The 21,218-nt window shown below is 30.5% G+C and overlaps 7 protein-coding genes and 1 non-coding gene across 12 annotated transcripts; 4 read left to right on the forward strand and 4 right to left on the reverse strand.

Annotated features, from left to right (window-relative positions):
• Positions 1-455: 455 nt before the first annotated feature.
• Positions 456-1,895, reverse strand: LOC126856348 (uncharacterized). The gene is made up of 3 exons (XM_050604775.1): positions 1,627-1,895; positions 974-1,218; positions 456-877 (listed from the first exon to the last, which is right to left on the reverse strand). Exons 1-3 carry the CDS (start codon positions 1,893-1,895, stop codon positions 456-458), a joined length of 936 nt encoding a protein of 311 aa, XP_050460732.1.
• A 1,125-nt stretch (positions 1,896-3,020) lies between these two features.
• On the forward strand, positions 3,021-4,289 carry LOC126856215 (60S ribosomal protein L24). The gene is made up of 5 exons (XM_050604511.1): positions 3,021-3,129; positions 3,259-3,334; positions 3,488-3,573; positions 3,644-3,805; positions 4,114-4,289. Exons 1-5 carry the CDS (start codon positions 3,125-3,127, stop codon positions 4,247-4,249), a joined length of 465 nt encoding a protein of 154 aa, XP_050460468.1. The 5' UTR covers positions 3,021-3,124; the 3' UTR covers positions 4,250-4,289.
• LOC126856462 (small nucleolar RNA SNORA79) lies at positions 3,934-4,062 on the forward strand. The gene has a single exon (XR_007688363.1). It is a non-coding gene; the product is annotated as a small nucleolar RNA SNORA79 (small nucleolar RNA).
• Positions 4,290-4,356: 67 nt separating the features above from the next.
• LOC126856202 (lambda-crystallin homolog) lies at positions 4,357-8,794 on the reverse strand. Of its 2 annotated transcripts, XM_050604495.1 has the most exons (7): positions 8,672-8,794; positions 6,981-7,067; positions 5,880-6,067; positions 5,515-5,723; positions 5,093-5,250; positions 4,852-4,994; positions 4,357-4,754 (listed from the first exon to the last, which is right to left on the reverse strand). In XM_050604495.1, the coding sequence occupies exons 2-7, from the start codon at positions 7,016-7,018 to the stop codon at positions 4,537-4,539; spliced, it is 954 nt and encodes a 317-aa protein (XP_050460452.1). In that variant the 5' UTR covers positions 7,019-7,067; positions 8,672-8,794; the 3' UTR covers positions 4,357-4,536. The 2 variants fall into 2 exon arrangements, with proteins under 2 accessions (XP_050460452.1, XP_050460451.1); XM_050604494.1 differs by lacking the exon at positions 8,672-8,794 and having other exon boundaries at positions 6,981-7,136.
• Positions 8,168-13,769, forward strand: LOC126856184 (nuclear factor NF-kappa-B p100 subunit). 2 transcript variants are annotated; one of them, XM_050604464.1, is made up of 18 exons: positions 8,168-8,278; positions 9,163-9,303; positions 9,446-9,600; positions 9,919-10,079; positions 10,179-10,317; positions 10,437-10,578; positions 10,718-10,822; positions 10,931-11,042; positions 11,111-11,238; positions 11,351-11,560; positions 11,656-11,717; positions 11,818-12,060; positions 12,142-12,265; positions 12,400-12,644; positions 12,726-12,881; positions 12,964-13,074; positions 13,161-13,403; positions 13,525-13,769. In XM_050604464.1, exons 2-18 carry the CDS (start codon positions 9,222-9,224, stop codon positions 13,654-13,656), a joined length of 2,550 nt encoding a protein of 849 aa, XP_050460421.1. In that variant the 5' UTR covers positions 8,168-8,278; positions 9,163-9,221; the 3' UTR covers positions 13,657-13,769. The 2 variants fall into 2 exon arrangements, with proteins under 2 accessions (XP_050460421.1, XP_050460420.1); XM_050604463.1 differs by having other exon boundaries at positions 8,245-8,568.
• Positions 13,770-13,943: 174 nt separating this feature from the next.
• LOC126856189 (FAD-dependent oxidoreductase domain-containing protein 1-like) lies at positions 13,944-17,146 on the reverse strand. Of its 2 annotated transcripts, none has more exons than XM_050604474.1 (7): positions 16,682-17,146; positions 15,919-16,055; positions 15,248-15,748; positions 14,911-15,056; positions 14,727-14,813; positions 14,422-14,575; positions 13,944-14,222 (listed from the first exon to the last, which is right to left on the reverse strand). In XM_050604474.1, exons 1-7 carry the CDS (start codon positions 16,920-16,922, stop codon positions 13,968-13,970), a joined length of 1,521 nt encoding a protein of 506 aa, XP_050460431.1. In that variant the 5' UTR covers positions 16,923-17,146; the 3' UTR covers positions 13,944-13,967. The 2 variants fall into 2 exon arrangements, with proteins under 2 accessions (XP_050460431.1, XP_050460430.1); XM_050604473.1 differs by having other exon boundaries at positions 15,919-16,221; positions 16,682-16,909.
• Positions 17,147-17,754: 608 nt separating this feature from the next.
• LOC126856200 (uncharacterized) lies at positions 17,755-19,927 on the reverse strand. 2 transcript variants are annotated; one of them, XM_050604492.1, is made up of 4 exons: positions 19,540-19,927; positions 19,040-19,243; positions 18,811-18,946; positions 17,755-18,739 (listed from the first exon to the last, which is right to left on the reverse strand). In XM_050604492.1, exons 2-4 carry the CDS (start codon positions 19,206-19,208, stop codon positions 17,944-17,946), a joined length of 1,101 nt encoding a protein of 366 aa, XP_050460449.1. In that variant the 5' UTR covers positions 19,209-19,243; positions 19,540-19,927; the 3' UTR covers positions 17,755-17,943. The 2 variants fall into 2 exon arrangements, with proteins under 2 accessions (XP_050460449.1, XP_050460448.1); XM_050604491.1 differs by having other exon boundaries at positions 19,383-19,927.
• Positions 19,928-20,058: 131 nt separating this feature from the next.
• Positions 20,059-21,031, forward strand: LOC126856217 (NADH dehydrogenase [ubiquinone] 1 beta subcomplex subunit 9). The gene is made up of 2 exons (XM_050604514.1): positions 20,059-20,282; positions 20,626-21,031. The coding sequence occupies exons 1-2, from the start codon at positions 20,173-20,175 to the stop codon at positions 20,942-20,944; spliced, it is 429 nt and encodes a 142-aa protein (XP_050460471.1). The 5' UTR covers positions 20,059-20,172; the 3' UTR covers positions 20,945-21,031.
• The last annotated feature ends 187 nt before the right edge of the window (positions 21,032-21,218 follow it).

Raw genomic sequence — 21,218 nt, forward strand, 5'->3', positions numbered from 1 at the left:
TTAAATTATTCATCCTTCATAGCTGCATCTTTTATCCAAAAAGACATTCTCTATATATGTACTTTTTTATTCAAAAATGATTAATTTAAACATATACGGAAGCGTAAATCAATATTATTTTTTGTATTGTTTTTGGATTGTTGTCACTTTCTCGTCTATATTTATGAAAAGTTGTGACTTTGCAATGATCACAAACCAAACAATATCTCATAATGCAATAGTTATTATTCACTACTAGTGAGCAATATTATTAAAAAATTTGTATTTATATTTTATAATTGCATTTATATAAGTAAATCCGTATTACATACAGACAACTATACATTTATTTCTTGCATTATCGATCCATCTTCCTCTGAGCACTAACATCATCAACAATAAAAATAAGAAAAATAATAGACTTACATGTTGTGTTCAACAAAAATGACCGATTTTTGTTAATCCTCTTAAATTTCTCAATCCTCTTCTTTTCTGTCCAGTTTGTAAGTTAAAAGTAACATTCTAAGTCTAGCCTCTTCCTTGCGATAATGTGCCTCCTCCAGCTTGTTTTTCGCCTCTTCCTTCAACATAGCAGCAATATCAACCTTCATCTGTGCCTCTGAGAGCGCAAGCATGTGCAATTCTTCTTCTCGTTGCGCTGACTTTCTCTTTCGATTCTGTTCCTGCATAATGGAGGGTGAGACTAAAGTTTGCGAAGCAATCGGCCGTGAATTTTCATGACTTTTATCAACATTATCCTCTGCCAATTGATCGACTACAGGCGAATCCGCATTTCTTTTCACAAATTTTTCATAATAATCACCCATCGGATCGTGGAGCGATGCATTGGCATCGCATTTATTCCCATTGGCAATAATTTGCTTGAATGCGTCGCCAACTACATAAAATCAAATTTAATAAACAAACTTTCTCTTTATATGTTTTTAATTTTATAATTATATTTAATAAATTCGCGAGAAAAAAATGTATTTACCTAAGTCTCTGCAAATATCCGCGTCGTTTTGCGAGCAGCTCAAATTTTGAGGTCTGGCAGTGCAAACGCTTTGCAACGTAAACGGCTCTGAATCTTTCGGCTCGAATACTACATTCGGTGGTAATCCGACAGTTCCGGACGTTGGGACTTCCGATGTATTCTGCCCGCAAGTTACACTCTCCCAGCATTGGTTCTTTGCCCGTCTCTCATCTTTCGTCGATTGATAAACTGCTTTTGTACCATCACTAAAATATCAAGAGATTTAGCATTTAAATATATTCTGTGCTTTTTATAAAATTACTTTTTATAATTGTTATATTGTATTTTATAATCTATATAATGGAATATTATATAAAAATAATATAGTTAAATAAATAATAATGAAAAATATTATAATATATACCACTGTAATAATTATAATATTAGTATAGTAGTATTTGACAAAAAATTAAAAGAGATTTTTTTTTAAATGAGAATTTTAATCGGCACCATCTTTTCCATATAATATCCTTTGATTGGCAATATTCGAAATAACTGTATAAATCTTAAAGTACAAAATTTCATTAAATCCTATTCATATCTGTTAGCTAATCATTAAATATCAGATTTAATTATTTCGACTTTACAAATATTTGTTTTGTTGCTTAATTTACCGGGATTTTTTCTCCTCGCGATTACGCTTGCAGGCCTTCATGTTCTCCCAGCAACGTCTGAGCTGTACCGCAGAACGCGCACCCTGCGGCCCGATTATCCAGTTATATTCCTCGGCGATTTGCGACCACGCAGACTTCCGCTTACATATGGAGATCGGATCCGACTTCCTGTTCTCGATGATCTCGTGCTTATTTATTAACGATATCAGAATTTTCCTCTCCTCGAAGCTGTACGTCTTGCGGGTGCCCTTGAAAGATGCGGATGCCATTTTATCACGGGCACGATGAAACACGAGCGTTCGATTGTTTCACTCTTGAGACATTCCCCTTATTAAACCTAATTGCGATTGGCCTTTATTAGTATATTCTCACAAGTTTTTTGCTTTTTATTTTTTCGTTTTCTTTCGATTCAAATTTCGAATTTTTATTTTTATATCGACGATAATAATTACATATAAAATTATTAATATGCAAACACAAAGAATTAAGTGGCTCAAAGATAAATTCGCTCGATAAAGCAATAAAGAAAAGATATTGGTGTAATATATGATTCAGGTGCGGACCACAGTTTGAATAAAAGAAGGTTTAAAAGATGTTATATACTATGTTTATACTGTGTGTTTTATTTTGTTTTTCTTAAAATTATATATAATAATAATCAAAATCATAATAATTTAAACAAACGTATTATATTTTTAGTAAAACTTACTTTAGCTACTTATGAAATATTTATTTAAACTTTCTACATTTTTAACGAACCATTAAACCAGAGAAAGTGAGACAGAGAGAGGAAAAGAGAGAGAGAAAGAAAGCAAGTCATCAATCCCACAAATAAAATGTAAAAAAAAAGATACGAAATATACTGAGAAAAGAGATACGAAATATTATATATGAAACTCTTTTAACAAAATTGAATAAATCTACAGTTCTGAATATAAGAATCATTATTATCATACCTGGATAAGAAATTTGTATATAATAAAATTATATTATTCTCACACTCTCTCTCTCGCGGATAAATAGCATTTTCAACTTGAAATAATTATGTGTTTATTTTTCATATCATTTCTACTCGTTAATATTACATAATTATCAGATTATCTTACCAGAATATGTTAAGTACGAGATTCAAATGGAAGCTGTGTCGATTATTAAAATGAAAAAGAGGACTTGAGTAATTGCGCGCGTTCTTCGATAAATTTTGAACATCAAGCCAACGGAAAAAAATCATAGTATGTTTTATAAACATAGAGAGTGGAGTCGTTACAGATACATCAAATCGTTTGATTGACCAATCAGAGGCAAGGTTTACTTTATTCTGATTGGTCAATCAAACGCTTCAAAGCATTATCAACATAAAGTGGAACGCACTCTGTATTTATAGTTTGATGAAAATTCGATTGACGGTAGCGCTCTCTACAATACGCTCTTTTAATGTTCACGAAACGGCAAAACTTTGGCCATTTTTATCGAGACCTTTCTTTCGCGTCATATCAAGATGAAGTAAGTTAGAATTATTAATGCGAAATATATATCCAACGTTTCCGATGCAATCCCTTTGTATCTACAGCGAAAACGTGGCGCATCGCGTGGACGCTATGTCTGTGATTAACGTATCTTCAATCTTTACAGGATCGGTCTGTGTGCGTATAGCGGATACAAAATATATCCGGGCCATGGCAAGACCATGGTCAAAGTTGATGGAAAGGTAAGTACTGCTGGAACAACAATAAAGTTATTATTAATTACAGCTTCGTAACTTAATTATCGTAGTAAATTTTTGAGAAGTAAAAAAATATAATTTACTTTATTTATCACTGCACATGTGCAAACATAACCTTTGTTTCCTTCGCTTTTCCAGACCTTCACTTTCCTCAACTCAAAATGTGAGTCTGCACACTTGATGAGGCGTAATCCTAGGAAAGTGACATGGACTGTTCTATACAGGTATAAATATTTCTTGATTTATAGAAAATTTAATTTTTTGTACTTTTATTAAATTTTATATATTTTTCAGACGTAAACACAAAAAGGGTCAGGAGGAGGAACAGACCAAAAAGAGGACGAGACGTGCTCAAAAGTTCCAGCGTGCTATTGTGGGTGCTTCTCTCACAGATATCTTGGCCAAACGTAACATGAAACCAGAAATTCGTAAAGCTCAGAGAGAACAAGCAATCAAGTATGTATTATTTTTATTATACCTATTAAATTGTTATTAAAAAATTATAAATTTTACAAAAATTATTTAAAAGTGACAACATTAAACATTATTAAACATATTTTGTTTGAAGATAAATAATTTGCAATAGACATCTGTTCCTCTGATAATGTTTTTTATACTATCAGATTTCAGATAGTCTTAGAATAAAAATGGGCTGCTTCACCCAGAACTGTATTTTTGATTACATTGTCTGGTTTTTGCGGGTTCATACAATCAATATAATATTGTAATGTTATGTAATAACAATGTTGATTGTTACTTTTTAGGGCAGCGAAGGAACAGAAAAGAGCAGCAAAAGCAACGAAGAAAGCCGTTGCTCCTCCAAAAGCAAAACAAGTATCTAAACAGAAAGTAGCTAAAGTGACACAAAAAGCTGCACCTCGCGTTGGAGGAAAGCGTTAAAAAGCTGTAACTATATATAAATAAAGTAAAATAATACCAATTTTTTTATTTGATTTTTTTATGTAATATAGACAAAAATTAATAAATAAAATTACAAGAGGCGGAAGTACAGATTTCAAGTAACAAATATACAGTTTATTGTAATTGCATATGTACAGTTTGCATTTAGTTTCTGTATAGTCAGGATACAATTTTTTTGTAGTAAAATTATTTTGTTATAGAACTATTTTTTACAAAAGATATTTTGACATTAATTGCATGAAATATGTTTAATAAGTATCTTTTTATTATTCGATCTTATTTAATTCTTTCTTGAGTATAGATAATTTTGTCAAAGCAGTATCCCGCCATGCTCGTCGTTCTTTTAATTTATCGAGTGGGCACATCTCGTTCAATTCATTGCTAATTTTCTCCGCCATTTCTCCCACAAATTTTGGTACTGGTCCGAAAGTCATACTCACATCATAGATCGATTTGTTATACGTCTCGCAATACTTCTTCATTCCTATAAAACAAAATATTAAAACATGAATTGTGTCTCGGTAAAAAAGACCATTTAGGGGCTTAATAGCGCTTCTTTTGCATCTAGACACTTAGTTTACCTTCGGCATTCAAATGCGCGGCTTCGAAGGCACCGAGGAAAGCATAACGCATTCCGAGACCTTCACTCATCACTGCATCAACATCTTTTACACTTAACACTCCATCAGCCACTAATCTCCAGGCTTCATTTAAGATTGCGTATCTATTAATATGATCTTTTTTTAGATTAGACAAATATTAATTATACGATAACGATTGTTCAAAGATGGATTGTATAGACAACAGTATCCGATTACGTACTGTATTCTATTAAGTGCGAAACCATCAATCTCTCGGCTGAAAACAACAGGTTTTTGGCCAATTTCGGTCATGATGGCCTTCGTTTTCTCAGGAATGTCAGGACGCGTCCATGGAGCTGGCACTATTTCCACCAATGGCACATAGTAAGGGGGATTCACCTGTGTATTTTTTATAGTTAATATCTCTTCTAATTTATTTGGAATCGGTATAATTGAATCATTATTTAACAAAAATAATTAGTTATATGTCGGAATTATGACTTAATATCTAATCTTTTTTTTTATAAATCTTATATTTTATAACTAAATATATATGTAAATTCTTATACATAAACATTATTTCATTAATCGAGTTGGTATAATATAGAGGTTTATCAAAAAGAATCTCGATACCATATTTGCTATAAATATAAAAATACGTACAGGATGAGAGACTATGATCTGCTCACGGTGTTTTAGTTTCTCACTGAAAAGAGACGGACGAAATGTAGACGTTGAAGAGGACAAGATCACTTTGCCGTCGACAACCTTGTCGAGATCGTTGTAGACTTTCAATTTTAACGAAAGATTTTCTGGCACACATTCCTGGACCAATTTTGCATCTTTTACAGTGTCCGCCAGATCGGAAGAACCTATAAAAGGAATTCTCAATTAAGTTTCTCGAACGCTATCCTATCATATCAAAGACGCGAAGCTGTTGTTTTGAATCTTGTTACAAAATTAATGTAATTCATATCAGCCGTGAATGATAATGACTGTGATAGAAAACCATAAGACAAAAAATAGACCTTTTATCAGTTTAAATTGCTGATCTGCCGTCAGTGTACCACGGAGAAGATTGTCAGCTTCAAGACGATTCAATTGTTGACCAATATCTTCCAACGCATTCTTAATTTGATCCTGGACGATGTCATAAATGGTCACCTGATACCCTACGCTGGCGAAAAGCATCGCCCAGCTGCGTCCGATTAAACCGCTGAAATAAATATTACGATAATTGATTAATTCCATGAAAAAACATTTAATATTTCAGTTTCAATTAATATCTATACTCTATGTATTTGTCAATATTAGTTAATATTATTTATCTTTTTTATGAAATTTAAATATCTCTAGTATAAAAGTTATTATGATATAATAATCATAAGAAAATTACGTCATTCTGTATCAGATATGATTTTAAAAAATGTTATTTACATCGCGCGTATTATCTTATCTTTGGACGAGTATTACGAGCTTACTAAAAAAAGTGCAATTATTTGAAAATTATGTTACTGTTTTTCTCATAAAAGATCGTGATTTAACGATTTAAAAAGAATAGATGCCATGATGTGATAATCGATTAATAAAATTATAATATTATATATTAATGTTGAATTATTGATACTGTGAAGTATATAAATTTACTATTTTTAACAAACATCATGAAAATTGATTGTAAAGTCGTTGAAATATACTTTTTTTGTATCTTCAATATTTTATAATATTAAATATATCGAATATTGATATTATTTTTATATCAATCTAAGTAGCCAACTGCTTTAATCATTACTGAAATGATAATTTAAAAACAGACATTAAAACGATAATTATTAAGTAATTTGAAAAAAGAGTTGAGCAAAATCAAGGAAAATTACGAGAGAAAAAGTCAAAACTTTCCATGCTCGAAAACTAATGCAATTTTTCAACGATCTTATCATTATTTTAAGATAATCATAAACTTATCAGTAATATAACACAAGTCGAAAAGTTGAAAAATAGTAATAATTTGTGATTATATAATAATCGGTTGCTTATTACAATTGCTTATTACGATTGAAAGCAGAAACGAACTTATTCGTTTCATTGTTACAGCTTGCAGTTATGCTAATTACAATCGATTACTTTACCTGCCAATTATCCCGATCTTCTCATTTTTAGTCGACATTGCTGAACGGGTGTCGATTGAGTGTGTGCGGAGAAAGTGATTCTATGAGCTGTATAATAAATTGAATTCAACGTTTAAGAATGCGGTCTCTCGGTGAAGGTACAATATATATATGTTTATATTATCAATTCCCCCTCCACGTATCTTAATGGAGCTTTGTAAGAATATAGCCGATTACATTGAAAGCGTTCATAGGCATTCTCCAACGACATCTTGAAACATCATTATTTTAAAAAAAGGTCAAACAAGCTATAAACAAGCGCTTGAAAACGAAATAGTAAATCGATAATCGTGTCTATTTTGTATAAAATAAATGAATTAATTCTGTATTTATTGCTTCTCTCTGGGATAAAGAACACATCTTCAAATTCAAAATTAACATAAGAATTATGTGTATATGATCTATATCATTTTGTTTTTAATAAAATTGCAGTATAATATTTCTGCACAATCTAATCATTGTATTAATATTGACTTTTGCAATTAGAATTAGAAATGCAATTAGAAATTTGCAATTCTAATTAGACTAATTAGAATTAATCCAAGATTTTTGTCTTGTATATTTTATAGCTGCTGCAATATTCTATGCTGCATGGGAAAAAATCAAAAACTCGCGGAGCCAGGGCCGTCAATGCAAGCTAACTATCCGTCTTTATCAATTAATCGTCTTTCATTGTCTAATGAAAAATTCTATCAGTTTGGATTTATAATATAAAATGTCATTTGCAATTTTCTCGAAGTTTTCACTAAAATAAAATATTAGAAAAGAAGAGTAAAAATAAAAAAAATGTGGATGCTCACTTTTTTAAAGAAAAGAAACTGATATCTACAAAAGAAAAAGAAGATTATTATAACTACAATAGGCCTTATATTAGTGAGACCTAATAAATAATCAATTTTAATATACATCATGGAATTTATTAGTATAATTACGTTTTTTCTACGAAATTGGAAAATATGAAAAATATATAGAAAAGTCTATGATAATTGCAAAAGAACCAAAAGTACATATTATATAATCGAAGGGGGTATAATATCGCAGGGGGTAAAAAAATGGGATTATGGGAAATTCCTGTATGCGTTTTGTCGGGGCACGCAGACACATGCCTAATCGTCAGGAAAACCCTGGTACACGCTGATTGGTCATTGCGCCTTCATACTATATATCCGGGGAAGAACCCGCAATACCTCGTCATCAAGATTGTGCCTTGACTTAACGGACGCATTCAGAAATTAAAGGCAGTTGATTCCGCGCCTTTGGTGAGTAACGAGCCTTTTACGACGTGCATCGCAACATAATCGGAGACGAGAGTACCTTAAATTCTACCTGTCCACCCGATCATGACGTTCGATCGTACTCGCGGTAACACCTGAGCGAATTAATTTCCCAATTTTACGCATTTTTCGATCGCGCACTCTTTCAATATTCGTGAGAAAAATAATCACCGAGATGCCAGATGCGTATGAGAACTTTAACATGGCGATGCGGAGTATATTGACGACCAGTGATATGGATAATGAGGTGGACCCCTCGTACTTTCCATTTAACGGTAATGCGCCTCAATGGCCTCGACGCAGCGCGCGTTTCACAAATGTAGTAGCAGAGAAACGCGCGTTACGCGACGAACAATTAATATTGTTGTACATACATACCAGTGTGATTATGTTATTGTCAATCGCTTGTTTGGGCACATCTTGACACGTGATTGCGTGACGTCTCTTCTCTTCCAATTCTATATATACCGATTATTAATTTAAAAATATAATCACTAGTTGTTTACATATCACGTGTCAAAATAAATCTGAAGATATAAAAAATTATTATGTCAATTTATCCAACAGGTGAACAATAGAAATAACATTGTTATAAATCTGTTTATTATATCGTTTTGAACATTTTCAAATACTCCTCAATCTATGTTGCTTCTCTGTGTGTGATATTTCAAACATTAAATTTTATTTTTTTAAAATACTTATGTTATTATATTTGCGCATTATTACAATTATTAAAAAAAAATTTATATGTATACCTATAAATATAATTGACAATATATTTAATAATATATATTATATATATATACAAAAGTATTAATTATATGGATGATAGAATATCAACTAAAATTTCATACATTTTCTTCTTCCAGATTTGACATTGATAGAGAGTACAAGTGGTCTAAGCCCATACAGTGAGTCTCAGGGGAATATGAGCATCACTTCACCCATGTCAACAACTTCATCACCTATGCATATTACAGACAATTATATTACTTTATCCAATGCTACAGGTATATATTCTGATTCTAAATTAGCTTGTTTAAGATATCTAGCTTGCCAACTATTCCATATGTTTATATATTTATATATATTATATTCCTATACTTAAAGAATGTGTCAAAAGATATGTCAAATTTTTGTTTATTTTGTTAGTACAAGTACTTGGCGAACCATACATTAGCATCTTAGTGCAACCAATGGATAAATTTAGATTTCGATATAGATCTGAAATGGTAGGGACACATGGGAGTTTATTGGGTGTATCAAATGGACGTAGACGAAATAAAAATAATGTACCAACAGTCCAAGTAAGTATATATATTGAAATAAATAATATTTTAAATATGATAAATAAAAATATTTAAAAATGATAGTTTTTTATTCATAAATAAAATTAGTATTATGTTAAAATAAATATTATTTAAAAAATATAGTAATATTATAAATTATTTTAAAAATAATTTTCATAAAGAGAATTTATTTAAGATATTTCAAAAAATAGTTTAAAAAAAACATTAAGTTTGGAGATTATTAATATTTTGTGAATGAAAAAAATAGATTTATTAATATATTTATGTGGGAATATCTGAGAATCTCTCCATGCAATGTTACTTTTGTATTTTCAGTTACATAATTATTTGGATAAAGCAATAATACGATGCACATTGGTTACAACAGATGACGAACACATACCACACGCTCATAGATTAGTGAAGCGTATGGGTGCTACAGATATGGATGATCCACATGATATAGAAGTTTCACCTACAAACGATTTTATAGCTGAGTATGTTTATATCTTCTATTGTCTAATATAGCAAACATAATTGATCTATTTATTAGTTTACTTATCAGTATATTATATGGATGTATGTTTCTACTTCAGATTCAATAGCATGGGAATAATACATACTGCAAGAAAAAATATCAAAGAAGAAATAGTACGAAAATTACGTGCAAAAATTTTAGAGGAACGCAGACGTTCAAATATTAATGCTACTCTTAGCCTTCGCGATGATGCACAGGTAGATTTTAAAACTCTTTATCACTTTGAAATTGTTATATTAAACTTATATTTTTATTCTCTCAAAAAAATGGCAATTGAATTAAATATATGTTCTAAAAAATTTTATGTTAATTACAGATTAAAGCTGATGCAGAACATTATCAAAAGACTATAAATTTAAATACTGTCACCCTTTGTTTTCAAGGTTTTATCAAAGATGAACATAATGTCATGAGACCAATTACAGCGCCGGTTTATAGTAATCCAATCAATAATCTAAGTAAGTTTAAATAATATATCATAATAAAAAATCTTTTAAAATAATTTTTCTATTAAAATTCTGAAATTTACTTTTTTTATATGTCATGTATATCAACGATATAAATGCTCAATAAGCTATAATACTAATATTTTAATAGAAAGCGCATTAACTGGGGAGCTTAAAATATGCAGAATTGATAAGTATACCAGCAACTGTGAAGGTGGAGAAGAAGTATTCATACTTGTAGAGAAAGTTTCTAAAAGTAAGTTCATAATTAATAATTTGATATTTCTACTATGATATGCTACATATTATCATGGTAACATATACATATGCAAAAATGTAAAAAGACATGTGTATCATATTATAGAAAATATAAAAATAAAGTTTTTTGAACTAAACGACGATGACATTGAGATCTGGACTGATTATGGTCGATTCTCGGAATTAGATGTCCATCATCAATATGCCATGGTATTTCGGTATGTACGCTATGCACTTGAAATATGCTTTATTTTCTTTCATAGTTAATTATACTATATGTTTCTAGAACTCCACCATACAAGGATCTGTATATTACTTCTCCAAGAGAAGTTTTCATACAATTGGAACGTCCTTCAGATTCAGATTGTTCAGAACCAATTAAATTCACATATAAGCCCAGTGATCGTATGATAGGTAAGTTAATAGCAAGATTGTGAAATATCACATCCCTGCTTTTTATTTTCTTGTTCTATTTTCGACTGCCTTTCTGTTCTCGGTATAATTTATTATAATTTTATAATTCCAGGTAGAAAGAGAACGCGAGTTTCTTATTCGAATAGCGGGGAATTGGCACAAATGGCGTTCAATCCAGATACGCCGTTAATGAATACACCGCTAACGAATGTATCTTCAAGCAATGAAAGTACTGAAATTTCTAAAGAAATAAAAAAGATGTTAGATGATAGATGCTCTTCCAGCGAGTTCAAGGATTTTGTTGAACACATAAATTTAGAGTGTAAGTATCAAATTTTACAAAAGATTTACTAGTCTCAAGTTACACTTTTAAAAAATATATTACATATTATTTAATATATAATTTAAATTTTGTAGTGTATGAGAGTTTATTAAATGAAGAAAATAAATTAACTTATGATGGAGCACCAAGCAAAAAGGTAAATTTTAATTCCAATATATGCAATTTATAAAACAAATTCATAAGTATTATCTTATTATTGCATCAATATTATCATTCTGAATTTAATGTTTCTACAGGATGATGAAATGTTTGCTAAAAATATTATTATCGAAACAATAAATAGTATCAAAGCAAACCCAAATAAATCTAAGGATATTATAATAAATATGTTCAAAAACAGGACAACTTATGGTGATTCACCGCTACATTATGCACTCCGATATGGGCAAAAAGATATTATAAAACGTATCTTAATGTTTATGAGTGTACTAAAGACAGATGCTGAAGAGTTAGTGAATATTCAAAATAGTTCTGGCAAGGTTAGTTTTTTTTAATGTTTTTTCTAATAAATATATCTTGTTACAATAATTATTTTTTAATATATTGTATTAATGTCATAGACTCCATTGCATTACGCTGTTTCACAAGAACATGCAGAGATTACAAAAGCATTGCTTATGCTTGGTGCAGATCCAAATATATCAGACCATTATGGACAAATGCCATTGCACAGAGCTGTTAAATGTATGTACTAATTTAAAAATCGAATGTTCTTTTAAAAAAAAAAATGGCAAATAAAAATTTAACAAAATGTTTTGATTTAAATAATAATAGCTGTAGCAGATAATATATATCTATAATGAGAGATACATTTTTAGTTCCAGAAGCAAAAGCAAGTATTGATGTTTTATTGAGTGAAGAAAAAATCAACATTGAAGCAAATACAGATTTGGGATGGACACCTTTGCAATTAGCTGCTGAGGCGGGCTCATACTATGCAGTACGCTCTCTCATTAAAGCGGGTGCAAATGTAAATAATACTGATATGTCTTATGGAAGAACTGCTTTACATATAGCGGTCGAAGGAGGTCACAAAGATATAGTGGAATTCCTGTTAAAAAATGTAATAATTTAAATTTAATATTTATCGAAAACGCGTTTATATATCAAAAACTATGTTACAGTACAATGTTGATTTTTACAGACCAAAATAGACGTTAATAAGAGAAACTTCAGTGGAAATACAGCATTACATACTGCGGTAGTTACGCCTGGAATAAAAGCAAAAGAAATATGTGTTCTTCTATTGAAATATGGCGCTAATCCTCATATAAGGAATTTTAATCGTGAACCAAGCAACGTATGTTTATAATAATTGCCTAAAATAAACTACACAAATATATATACACAGTAAATTATATGTAATCGTATTTTCATGATAGATTGAAGGGGAACAAGTACAAAATATAAAAACTGAAATACAGTCAGATGATGAAAACATGAAAGAATCCGTCGGGCAATCATCTTTCGACTTAGCCTCAAACAAACCAGATGTAAGAAAAACATATTTCTTTTCTTATCATTTTTATAAAGTTATTGTTATCTCTTATATGTAGGAGAAAAATTTGTTTTATTGCAGATCTTACAGCTTGTTTCCAATCAATGTGATGCATCATTAGAAACAATTAAATGTAAAGAAGAAAATATCGATGATACACAAAAAGTTTGGATGGATGCAGTCCAGGAAAAACAATTAGCAGCTATCCTAGATGAGACAAAAGGATGGAAAAAATTAGCCCGTCATTTAAATTTTGAAAATTTATTTAATACGTTTGAAGAGAGTTCAACCAGTTCAACATTACTCCTCTTGAATTACATTGCTGTAAGACTCTTATTTTCTTTGTGGAGCATTTCATATATTATTCTGTTCTATTATGAATACACACATTCTAATTGGAGTAAACCATCAAACTACATATAATACAATTTCTATTTCTTTGTAGATACAAACTAGTATTTCTCTTAGTGAGCTGCAAAATATACTGCAGAGCATAAATGAAGAAGATGCTGCTGTATATATGGGACAAGTTTTATCTATACATGAAAATACAACGAGTCACACACTTTTAAAATGAACATTATTAAATCATTGCATTTGTCATATATTATATATTTTATAAAATATTATTAACAAAACACTGTATTATATTGTGATAGTAAACTGAAAATTGTATCATATTTAAACAAATTAATCATTCGTCATTTGTAGAATATAAATCTATTATTAGGTTTTTCATATTGTCATATATGTATATGTATATATATATATATATATATATATATATATATATACACACACACACAAATATTTATAGTACATATATGATACACATTCAAGTAACAAAGAAAAAATATTTATTTCTATTACTTTTCTATTCCAAAAAATCTAAAAGACATTAACTTCTCTCATGGGCTCCGATTTTAAAAATCTTTCAAAACTTAATCTCGACAAATCTATACTTGTAAAACAATTATGAAAGATCAGCTCTGATATCGCACGTCCTATTGCAGGTGCTTTCTGAATACCATGTCCGCTGAAACCAGTCGCTATGTATAAATTCTTATGATAAGGATGCTGTCCGATGATACCATTTTCATCAAATGTATTATATTCATAATATCCAGCCCACGAGGATTTCACCTGAAAAAAATATAAAACTTGAAATATATATATATTATAAAAAAGAGAAAGTTAGTATTCTCGTGTGTAACATATTAATGAATTTAATATTTATATAAATTGTCTGTATTTGTATGTAAGAATGATAATATCTTATATATAAATTATTATCATTCACGTTTTCTTTACGCGTACGTTTACTTATTATAATGAGAAATACCTTCAAATTCTCAAATGAAGGTACTCTATGAGCAAGAGCAGGCCAAACTTTATTATCGAAAAATTCATGATCAACATCTAAGTTTTCCACCGATGGTTCTTCGTCAGGTTCTGGTGATTTTCCGCCGATATAATTACCTGCGAGACCATCTCGTCTACAAATTATTTCAAATTTATTTATTCAATTCCTTAATGTTACTCTCTTTCACAAATTTATCTTTTAATGATTTGATTCATTTATTAAGAATTTGTATTGCTTTTAATATAAAAGTACATATTATAATTCAAAAATATTTAAATTCATACCTGAAATATGTGCCACTAGGATCAATTGTTAGAGGTGTATTTAAACCAGGTCCATTTGGACAATGAAAACAATATACGTATCTTTTTCTGTAAAAAAAAAAAAGAAACTGATTGTAATAGATAAAAAAAAAGTTTGAATTATTGTTTGACAAATTTGAATTACTTCTCTACTTAATAAAATTACCTGGGTACTACTGGTAAGGGTACAGATAATAGATCTTCACCTGTTCCAATATCAGCCAATTCAGCTACATCGCCACTAAACGCACCCGCAGCTATTACAGCCTTACAGAATTGTATTTTTCTAATCTCACCACTATTCGTTTTTATCTAATACAAAAGATATATTCTATATTTAAAAAATTATGTTAGATTCGCAACTGACAAGTTATATAAGAATTTGTAGACAAATCGCGTACAAAATTGTGAATGCCATTTGAGTTATTCACGATTTTAAAAACATAAATATATATATATATATATATATATATATATATATATATATATATATATCCACTTACAACTACATTACTTAATCTTTTTGCAGGAGTCATGTCCTTGTCATAACATCCTGGAATCGTACTATATTGAAAAGCCTTAACTTCGGCATTAATGTATTGAGCGCCTAAATGACTAGCCTTATTTTTCAAAGCACACAAGAGGGACCATGGATCAAACCACCCCTCTTTTTCTAGTCCAAGACAACCCGCCGCAATCCCGTTAGTATTTATCCAAGGAAATGTGCGCTTCAACTTCTCTGCAGTAAGAACTGTATTTTTCGCTCCTAAAGAGTTCTGCAATTTAGAATTTTGTACTAATGTTTCGGCACTCGCCTCGGTTGCCAAAATTAAATAACCATAGGGATGAAAATTCAAGTCAATGGGTGATTCTCCGGGAATATTCAAATATTCATTAATATTTCGCAAGAATTCTGCACTATATAAAGACATTTTAATATTTTCTTCAAGAGAAAACTGTTGGCGCAAGCCACCACATGAAAGAGTTGTAGAAGCCTTGGTGTACTGTAACATAAAATATAATCATAAATCAAAAATGTAATACATTAGATAATCAATATAATCAATACATACAATTATAATCAATACATTTATAAACTCTTAACTAGTATCAACCAAAAAAATAATAAAAAATACTTTCAAGACTAGAAAACTCACATGAATTAATATCTTACCATGGGATCTTTTTCAACTACAACAACACGGAATTGTTCTCTATGCACTGTCTGCTTTAACCAGTATGCTATTGAACTGCCCATCGCACCGCCACCAATAATGAGTACATCGCACTGCTCAGGAATTATTTCATGTCCTGTCCAAAGAGTTTCAAAATCTGAAAACTTTCTGTTCGACACATATTTTTTCAAAGTTTTCCAATCTCGTTGTAAAATTTTCAATACTCTTTGTCCCTGAGTCGTGGTATCTACAAATTCTCTATATTTTGTTTTATCTTGATCATCATTTTTTATTTCTGAACTCTGTAAATTTTATATACAATTACATACATTATAAACTAAAAAATAAGTGTTACTTTTTATACTGCATTTTATACTGGTTTTCTTTATTCTTCCTCTATTCTAAAGAATTTTTTTTCTTCAAAAGATATATACGTTTATACCATTTTTTATATATATAAATATAAAAAGAGAGTGCAATATACAGAGAAACACGTAAAAAAAAAATTATATAAAATATTTAAAAAAATAAAATAAAATTGTGCAAGTGTAGATAATAAACAATAGATTCCTGAAGCCTTAATTAATTATAATTATTATTGCAGTGACAATTATTATATTCATACACATTGGCTTCAGAAAAAAATAAAATTTCGATAGAATCACTAGAAAAATAAATTATTACATTCAATTCGATGAATTTTATCATATAAATTTAATATCATCTGTGAGCTATCTAACCTTTAATATGTATATATTGTACCTTTTTTCTGGAAGAATTTATGAATTGAATCGCCAAGCACTGTTTCAGAAGATCGCCGTGTTTTTTTCCGTACTTCAAATGTCGCAACATCTTTGTTGATCGCAATTCTCGACTTTATTACTGAATGAAAAATCGTTTCTCTTAGCTTTTTCCTATATCTCAGAGAACATTTATCATTGTTTATCGATGAAAGATAATGACATATGAAAGATAATGACGGTGAAAAATAGAAAAAAAACATTTATTTATGATCATTTATCAGTAATCTGCAGAATCAAATTAACACATTTATCAAGATAATTACGGCGCTATAAAAGTCAAAACTCTGATGCACGATGCACCTACCAAGAGCTTATATACATGATAAAAACAATACGAGATACAGAGCACAGCTGATTTATCAAGTTCTTCTTTTGCTTTTATCAGAGAAATAAAAAGTAACATTGAGAAAAATACAAGTAACATTTAGAAAAATATAAGTAATATATAGGAAAATGTAAATCAAAAAAATAAAAATCGCTAAAAGAATAACTTTGACAAAAATTTTCTTACTTCTTTATTCTTACTATTAATTAATTTGCGTCTTGATCTAGAATATATGTAATCTTAAATCTTAATCTGTGTGATAGAACATATTATTTATCAATAAAAATATAGTGATAATTTTTACTAACGATAAAGAATGTATATTGCAATCATGATGCAGTTCTTATCTTTCAGATATACATATTTATAATGAGATGATTTTATGCAAATTTCTTTGCATAAATTCCTCTCTTTCATATAGATATGAAAAATAATACAATAACAATCTTTTTCTATAAAAATAATATTCATCTATATAATTGATGTGTGAATTATAATTAAATAAATATTTTATTATAAATATATATACATAAGAACAACGTATTTCTCTCTAATATGAATTAAGTTTTTAGATAGTAATATATTATTTGATTTTACAATATTTTTCTAACGTTTTTAGTATGTCTTTCATAGAACGATTTTTTAAATTCTTCATATAAAGAAATTTTTCTTGTAAAAAATAACCAATCTAAATAATTACACGAATGTTAGTGTACATACATTGTATATAATTGAATGTATACAATTGAACGTATATACAGCTGACATGTGTTTAATATCATTATTTATATCCATACAAAGTAAAATTAAGGCAATTTCTAATTATCAATCAAAACAATCATAATCAATTTACCAAATCTGATAACATTACCCATATTGCAATTCACAAAAATGAATCAATCTTTAACATTTTGATTATCTATCATGTTACAAGGTATTAATACTAGCTTAGGTATCATGCCAGGCGGTGCTATAAATTGTTGTGTACTTTGTGGCTTGTTCTGGCCAGAATACCGCACTTCCGTCTCTGTAACAATTTTGCAGATATTCATCTTGATATCGGCCTGTGCTTTTGGCGGCAACTTCTTCACTGTCTGCGCCATACTGTCGAAAAATAGTTCTATACTACTCTTACTCTCGGGTGCCAAGTAAACTTGTTCGAAATTGGTGACATCATTATCCTTCGCATTGCTCGATCCTTTTACGGGCGAGGTAAGTGTGCTTGGCGTTAATGGGCTAGTTATAAAAATAGGGCTAAACACTGAACCAGTATCAAGTGTATTTGCATTATTGGCTTTAAAGGAAGGGTTTTTTATTATATTATAGGAGCTAGATTTTGAGGTAGATGGAGGATGGTCCACCTTCATTCGTTTTGGACGTATCTTTCGATACTTTGACTGTATCTGTTGGACATAACTATCAATGTCCTGCTGTGTCATGTCTTGTTCAACCACTATATTCTGAGTATCTAATTGCACATCATTGTTGTCCAATGTTTCTACTGCCTCAGATTCCACAACAACTGGATCAGTTGCTGTGTCATCTATAATCTCTAAATATTCACTATAATCCTCATCATTTCGGTCCTCCAATTGTTCCAGCAAACCTTCAGAACTTATTTCACTCGAGTTTATGTCTTGTATATATTCCTTAGTCAGTTCTACACATTGCGGCTGATAATCCATCTCGTACCTATCAAAATATCCTTAGTTAATACATTATAGCTTAACTGTCTTTTATTGCTACAAAAAAATACTTCTTACGGAAATTTTAAAAAATTTAAATGATCTTCAAAGATCCATTTTTTCCTTCTGACACCTTCTTCTGTTTTATTCTTATATTTCAAGATGCGACAATAGGTGTCTCTAAGATTTTTCCATTTCAATCTCACCCACATTGCTGCAATAAACGAGTAATGTTAATAATCAAAGAGCAATGACAAACATAAAAACGTTATGCAATCTTTGAGAAAAGGAAAAAAAAAGATCGTACGATCTAGTCCAAGCTCATCCGAGATGCGCTTCCAAACTTTTTGCTTGAATTCTTGCAGTTTAATCGACAAGCCTTTCACTTCGGTGCAATATAGCACCGGGTGCTGCTTGATAGCTTCTATGATCTTTAGTGAAATTTGATGGGAATCAGGCGGCATCGTCGGCGGCATCTTCTCGCATAAATCCTGAGGCTAGTCGGATCAATCTGCAAAAAAAAAATAATTCAGTTTCACTATATAATTCGTGTGACATATCGTGATATCATCTTTGCAATTTCACTTTCATATTCCCGCCCAGGCGCGACTGAAAACTAAAGCCCGACACAGCGGAGCGATATGACCTACCGGTGAAGGTTTGTCGATTCGTCGGATTTATCGCGCTTGGTTACGATTGTGCGTGCGTCATTATGGTGCGTAATGCGCACACGGACGTAATGTCGAATGTCGCTCGATATGGATGAGATGTGAAATTCGCCGGACTGGCCGCAAGAAATGTGCGTACCTCGCAAATCAGCGAAAATCGTTCGATGATAAAAAGGTCCACCAGTCACTACTCATTGACAATGTCGTCCAATGTCGCCGGAGCGACGAGAGTTCGCTCGTTTCCGTCGCGCTTCCGTCAATTTCCGTCGCCCTTCCCGCGCCGGAAATCTCTAGTTTTATTCGTGAAAAACGCGTGTTTGTTCGCAATTTGTTTTTTCTTTCTTTTTTATTTTTCTTATATACACGTGTATATTAAGTGAATGCGAATATTCTTATTATGTCTTGAATACTCGGTTACTATTGTAGCTCTCTTGCGTATAATAATGCGCATTACGATGTTAGAAAATAATGCGTAATGTTATACTCAATCAAAACCACTTTGAATTATTAGATTGGTCATCGACATCTGTGGCTCTTACATACAAGACGCGTCAACGCATACCAAAATTTCGTAAAGCTGTAATTCGATTGGTTATCGCATTAAGTCTATTGTTCTTCACAAGATGTCAGTTGCGTTGGTCGTCTGCTAATAAATATTTGGCAGATTTACTCGTTTTAGGTGATTCGTGGTTTGTTATGTTCATGTAATCTCATACATTTCGAGAAAGAATTTTTGAGAGACAATTGTGCGATATCTTTAAATAAAAGCGACATGGCGCATATTCCCTCGGAGCTCGTGCCGCATTCACGGAAAGTATGTAGTTTGTACAAGCGTGCACTTCGTTGCTTAGGAGATTGGTATCATAGAACGCACGATTACAGGTATGTTATATCGGCTGACAGCCAAGTGTGTCAGTGTATGTGTATAAATGTGCGTGCGCACGTCATGTATACTGTATATATTTTAAATACATAAAATAAAACTCGCCAGATTCTGAACGAAAAAAACAAGTAATGATACATAACGTATGCAAAATGTAATTAAAACGAAGACATAATCTATTATGTTGCAGATAATTGCAATTTATAAATTATTCAATAAAATAAAACATGTAATTTTATTCAGCTACAATACTACTTTAATTTGAATCGCTCTATAATAAATTAATAATGTAATCATAATTATATTCTCTATATATATGAATTATATTTTACTCTTGTACAGGATTCAGGCTGTATTAATGAGAGAACGGTTTGATAAAAACAAAGATATAAAAGATATGCGTTATGCGGTATATCTGTTACAAGAAGGAGAAAAGGAACTTTTCTCCAAAATACATTTCCAACCAAGAACATTTGCTAATTCAGCCACAGGAGGAGCATACGGCCGAAAAGGCGAGACTCCAGATTGGGTTTTGGATTTTTGGCATCCCCTAGAGAAAGCTAGATATCCAAAATATTTTGCACGTCGTGAACAGATGAAGGACGAATATGAAGAATGGTATTATAAAACATATCCAGAAGAGAAGATCAAAGATCATTAGATACCTGTAAAATATATATTTATGCTGTATCAATATGATATAACTTGTAGATATAATATTGTAATATAATGTCTATTATTATGAAAAGTTTTGTTGAATGGAATAGCGTATTACGGATAAAATCTGGAATTACATTTTCGCGAACAAAACATTAGAATTCGATATAATGTACATAATTATGCAAAAATATAAGAAACAAAATTTCCCATGCAATGCATAACAATATATATATATATATATATATATATATATATATATAAGTAGATTTTTGTTT

The sequence above is a fragment of the Cataglyphis hispanica genome, chromosome 18 (genome assembly GCF_021464435.1).
Source record: "Cataglyphis hispanica isolate Lineage 1 chromosome 18, ULB_Chis1_1.0, whole genome shotgun sequence".
NCBI classification, from domain to species: Eukaryota; Metazoa; Arthropoda; class Insecta; order Hymenoptera; family Formicidae; genus Cataglyphis; species Cataglyphis hispanica.

Excerpts from the sequence above, each read along its gene's own strand:
- LOC126856200 (XM_050604492.1), bottom strand. The coding sequence starts at position 19,208 with ATGCCGCCGACGATGCCGCCTGATTCCCATCAAATTTCACTAAAGATC. Across the intron at positions 18,947-19,039 it reads GGATGAGCTTGGACTAGATC|CAATGTGGGTGAGATTGAAA; the intron begins GTACGATCTTTT and ends CGTTTATTGCAG. Across the intron at positions 18,740-18,810 it reads TTAAATTTTTTAAAATTTCC|GTACGAGATGGATTATCAGC; the intron begins GTAAGAAGTATT and ends ATATTTTGATAG.
- LOC126856189 (XM_050604473.1), bottom strand. The coding sequence starts at position 16,771 with ATGTTGCGACATTTGAAGTACGGAAAAAAACACGGCGATCTTCTGAAA. Across the intron at positions 14,814-14,910 it reads CCCTTACCAGTAGTACCCAG|AAAAAGATACGTATATTGTT; the intron begins GTAATTTTATTA and ends TTTTTTTTACAG. Across the intron at positions 14,576-14,726 it reads CCTAGTGGCACATATTTCAG|ACGAGATGGTCTCGCAGGTA; the intron begins GTATGAATTTAA and ends AATAATTTGTAG.
- LOC126856184 (XM_050604463.1), top strand. The coding sequence starts at position 8,469 with ATGCCAGATGCGTATGAGAACTTTAACATGGCGATGCGGAGTATATTG. Across the intron at positions 12,645-12,725 it reads TGGAATTCCTGTTAAAAAAT|ACCAAAATAGACGTTAATAA; the intron begins GTAATAATTTAA and ends TGATTTTTACAG. Across the intron at positions 13,404-13,524 it reads TCCTCTTGAATTACATTGCT|ATACAAACTAGTATTTCTCT; the intron begins GTAAGACTCTTA and ends ATTTCTTTGTAG.
- LOC126856217 (XM_050604514.1), top strand. The coding sequence starts at position 20,173 with ATGGCGCATATTCCCTCGGAGCTCGTGCCGCATTCACGGAAAGTATGT. Across the intron at positions 20,283-20,625 it reads CATAGAACGCACGATTACAG|GATTCAGGCTGTATTAATGA; the intron begins GTATGTTATATC and ends ACTCTTGTACAG.
- LOC126856202 (XM_050604495.1), bottom strand. The coding sequence starts at position 7,018 with ATGTCGACTAAAAATGAGAAGATCGGGATAATTGGCAG. Across the intron at positions 5,724-5,879 it reads GCAATTTAAACTGATAAAAG|GTTCTTCCGATCTGGCGGAC; the intron begins GTCTATTTTTTG and ends TTCCTTTTATAG. Across the intron at positions 4,995-5,092 it reads TTCGCACTTAATAGAATACA|ATACGCAATCTTAAATGAAG; the intron begins GTACGTAATCGG and ends TCATATTAATAG.
- LOC126856348 (XM_050604775.1), bottom strand. The coding sequence starts at position 1,895 with ATGGCATCCGCATCTTTCAAGGGCACCCGCAAGACGTACAGCTTCGAG. Across the intron at positions 1,219-1,626 it reads CGCGAGGAGAAAAAATCCCG|TGATGGTACAAAAGCAGTTT; the intron begins GTAAATTAAGCA and ends TTGATATTTTAG. Across the intron at positions 878-973 it reads GGATATTTGCAGAGACTTAG|TTGGCGACGCATTCAAGCAA; the intron begins GTAAATACATTT and ends GATTTTATGTAG.
- LOC126856215 (XM_050604511.1), top strand. Across the intron at positions 3,335-3,487 it reads TGGTCAAAGTTGATGGAAAG|ACCTTCACTTTCCTCAACTC; the intron begins GTAAGTACTGCT and ends TCGCTTTTCCAG. Across the intron at positions 3,806-4,113 it reads CAGAGAGAACAAGCAATCAA|GGCAGCGAAGGAACAGAAAA; the intron begins GTATGTATTATT and ends GTTACTTTTTAG.